Source organism: Lolium rigidum, chromosome 7 (assembly GCF_022539505.1).
Source record: "Lolium rigidum isolate FL_2022 chromosome 7, APGP_CSIRO_Lrig_0.1, whole genome shotgun sequence".
In the NCBI taxonomy this organism is placed as follows: domain Eukaryota; kingdom Viridiplantae; phylum Streptophyta; class Magnoliopsida; order Poales; family Poaceae; genus Lolium; species Lolium rigidum.
In genome coordinates this window covers 2178424-2182035 of record NC_061514.1, presented here as the reverse complement: position 1 = coordinate 2182035, position 3612 = coordinate 2178424, and the positions used below count along the sequence as shown (strand labels likewise).

Here is a 3612-nt window from a genome sequence, read left to right as displayed (position 1 = left end):
CGTCTCACCGGCCGTTAGGGGGTACGGTGCGACAGGAACAGTGAACTTCATGAATTCGGATGCCGTGTTTTGTCCCTGCGTCGCGTTGCCTTCATCGTACAGTTGGTCGCTAATTTTGCAGCGTTTGTTTGCTGCTCGTTTTCTTCGCTCAGGTAAGTGCTCAGCAGTGCTTACCTGACTCTTCGCATCATCTGATGCATAAAAGCAGTAAAACAGTAAAACAAAGCAGCAAAAGCGACGTTGTCACCTTTCCTTCTTTTGAAAAAAGTTTGAAGCATGCGGTAGCTTTTACCAGAAATTGATAGGAATTGTACCTCAGTGGAATCAAAGGCGGCATTCAATCCCTCACAAGGTACAACATGGGGTAGTGCACATGCACCATACGGTGCAGCCAATAGTCAATATTTCAATATTGATATATAAACAACGGCGAGCGAGATGTGCACAAAATGTTTAAACAAATGCCATAACTGCAAATCGAGTGAAAATTTCAAACCTACCCGCTGAGATCGCAATTGATCCCTGATAATGCGCAGCAAATAATCAAGAGAAAATCATCCTTCATTTTTCACATCAATCTTTCCGTGATTCCATCAATGAATTACGGGCTGCATTACGTACTACCCAGCTAATCCAGATCAGAGAAAGAATGTAGGCAGTCTAAACCGTGGGGGGAGATACCATGGATTCATCCCTCACCATGCATGTCAACGCTGAAAAACAGCACAGAAGAAGAACATAATTTGTTGGTTGGGGACAGGTAGTCAGGTACTGCTAAGTGGTGGCCGGTATGTGGCGTCGTCGTCGAAGCCCGGGAGCTATCTGCAGAGCGGGGTGCCGCGGCCGACCTCGTCGGCGGCGGAGGCGAACTCCGCGCTGCAGTAGAAGAAGGCGGCGTCCTTCTTCTCGACGGCCCTGAGGATGGCCTCGAAGGCGGGCACCTCGCAGGGGATGCGGAGCAGGCCCTCCTGCTGGAACCCGAACTCCTCCTCCGCCTCCTGGAGCAGCGCCGCGAACGCCGGGTGCTTCAGGTACTCCGTCGGGATGACGAACCGCCGCATCGCCGGGCCGACCGACACCGCCAGGTGGCCCTTGGGCGGCGGCCCTGACGGCGACCCGGAGGCCGGGTTCTCCGTGAAGGACAGCGTCCGCTTCAGGAACTTCTTGGCCTTGCTCTCGCCGGTGCCATTGCCGCCGGCGGTGACCGTGACGGTGGTGGGCGTGGAGGCGGCCGCCGTGTCCTTGGACGCGACGGAGAGCTTGCGCCACTTCTTGAGCATCTGCTGCAGGCGAACGATCTCCGTGATCTTGTTCGACTTCTTGGCCCCGAGCTGCTCCATCTGCGCGACCTTGATTGGCTGGCTAGCTAGCTAGGGAGAGCGGAATTTCGGTGGTGGTTGTTCCGAGACGTTTTCTTCCTCTTCTTCTTCTAGGGTCGTTTGTTTTGGCTTTTGGGTGTGCCGTTGCTATTGTGCTGCTCGGGGGCGTTCGTCGAGGGGGGATTTAAAGGGCAGGATTGTGGTGGGCCCGCCTTGGTTTTCTCCGGAGTACTACTTGTAGTTGTAGCAGTAGCAGATTTCCTTTCATTATTCTTTGGCTGGATTTTTTCTCTCTTCTGAATAATGCAGTAACTAATTAATTTATTGAGGATAAGGTTTTTGCAGGTTGATTACTGTAAAGAATATATAGAATGCCAAGTACAAATGGAATGCCACCTAGAGAAATGCATGCTGACGCACAACTGTCTGGCTATATGCACTGCTACATTTTATCTGAGATTCTTCTTTTTCCTGTTCACGCATTGTCATCTTCATATGCATTCTAAAGGAAATGCACGGACGTTTGGTGTAGTCACCCACGTGGTTCTAAAAGCACATACGAACCAGGTCTGGGATGAACTGCAGAATCTACCGTTTTCAGCGAGCCACCCTCGTCTTGCTGAAAATGGATGGCGAGACGTTCATGTAGTGAAAGAGTCAGTGAGGGAGATGGCGCGAGCTCACGTGGAATGGTGAAAAAGCGGCGGGACGAATTCGATCACCGGCTACAAAATGTTTCCACCGTATTTAGGGGGGGGGGGGGGGGCACTCTGGCCGCCATATCCAAATCCCCCATTTCCGTGGCTTCTCCGATGACAAAATTTTGTGAGGCTTTCAAATTAGTTTGGCCTTAGCTATTCTAGAAGCCTCGATTTTTTTTAGAACCGGCTTCCCCAGGAAGCTGGGGGAGGGCAGCTTCTCCGAGAAGCCGCCAAAAGAACTTGGCCGAAGAAGGTTGCCAATGATGTTCTTGACTTCACTAGGATCCCTGCAAGCACTCTTTTGTTGTAGAACCACACAAGGAAGTGGAGGACCAGGTGGAGCCATATTTGCAAGTTGAAAGAGGAAGGAAGCTCAAATGGAGTGATGAAGGCACTTGCTTTATGATTGATGATGACGGCAAACCGTGGCAACACCTCCTGGTAAAATAGTGTGCCCATGTTTTTATTGAGTTTGTTTATACGTGCATGTTGATCTCTACTAACACTTTGTCCTTGTCAATAACAGTGCTACCCAAGGCATTTTGAGTTTGTGAACAAGCCGATAATGAACTATGATCAGATGAAGATTCTTTTCACCCAGGTTTGTTAGGAAGAAATATCTCTACGAACCACAGTTTTTGATTAAGGCACCCAACTTTATTGCTGACAACAAAGTTGAATGTGCTGAATATCATGGGATGTAACCATGGGAGAGGAAAGCATGGCTTAAGATCTGGCTATGCAAGCAGTTTGCTTAGTGCTACTTCTTTGTTGTTCATCATCCGATCGATGTTGGTCATGATCTGGTGAAGAGATCATGTATATTCTGGGAGATGGTCTCATATCCTTCCATTAGCTAGGACTTGATTGGTTTGTAAAGGTGATGAACTTGTTGGAGGTAGTGTATACTAACCCCTCCTATGTGGAATTGCTAATGCATCACAAGCTATGCTAGTTGTTTTACTCACAGTGCATCACCGTTTAGGGTAAGTCTGGTGTAGGCAGCGGTGGAGCTGGAGTTGACACCGAGCGATGTTAAGAGGCCAAAATCAAAGGCAACCGGTGACTAGCGATGTCATTCACTAGTAATTATTGGGTCAAAATTGTGTACTTATAGCTAGCATCAATGGTGCATGTGAAATTTTTGTGATGTTGATTGAGCACACAAAAAATATTCAGACCTGCCACTGTGTGTGGTGCTACCCCATTTCCACTCCCTTTTGATGAACTAAATGTTGCAAAGTGTTCTTGTTCAGTCACGGTTCTTGGGTAACCTCACCACTCTAATGTAAGAGGTTACCATAGCAGACTCGTGCGTACCAAACAAAGAGGGCGGAGTTTCCTCTTTGGGGCTAAAAAGACTTCACGGGCTAACAAACAAAACACTTAAAGTGGTCCGAACCTCGTTTGTAACAAGCTAAGATTCACAGAGTCTGCTTGCAAAAAGCCTCAAAAAAGACCCAGGCTACCTAATCTGCCCTAAGTTGCAAGAATGTAAAATGGGCTTCTTGTTGGAACTAGACTATAAGCAGAAGTTTGTCTGAGCCATTTTCATACCATACAAGTACAATGTAAGGTACAACACTAAACAC

General features: G+C 48.1%; 1 protein-coding gene across 1 annotated transcript; it reads right to left on the bottom strand.

Annotated features, from left to right (window-relative positions):
- Window positions 1–818: 818 nt before the first annotated feature.
- LOC124669470 (auxin-responsive protein SAUR32-like) lies at window positions 819–1340 on the bottom strand. The gene has a single exon (XM_047206085.1). It carries the CDS (start codon window positions 1338–1340, stop codon window positions 819–821), a length of 522 nt encoding a protein of 173 aa, XP_047062041.1.
- Window positions 1341–3612: the final 2272 nt, after the last annotated feature.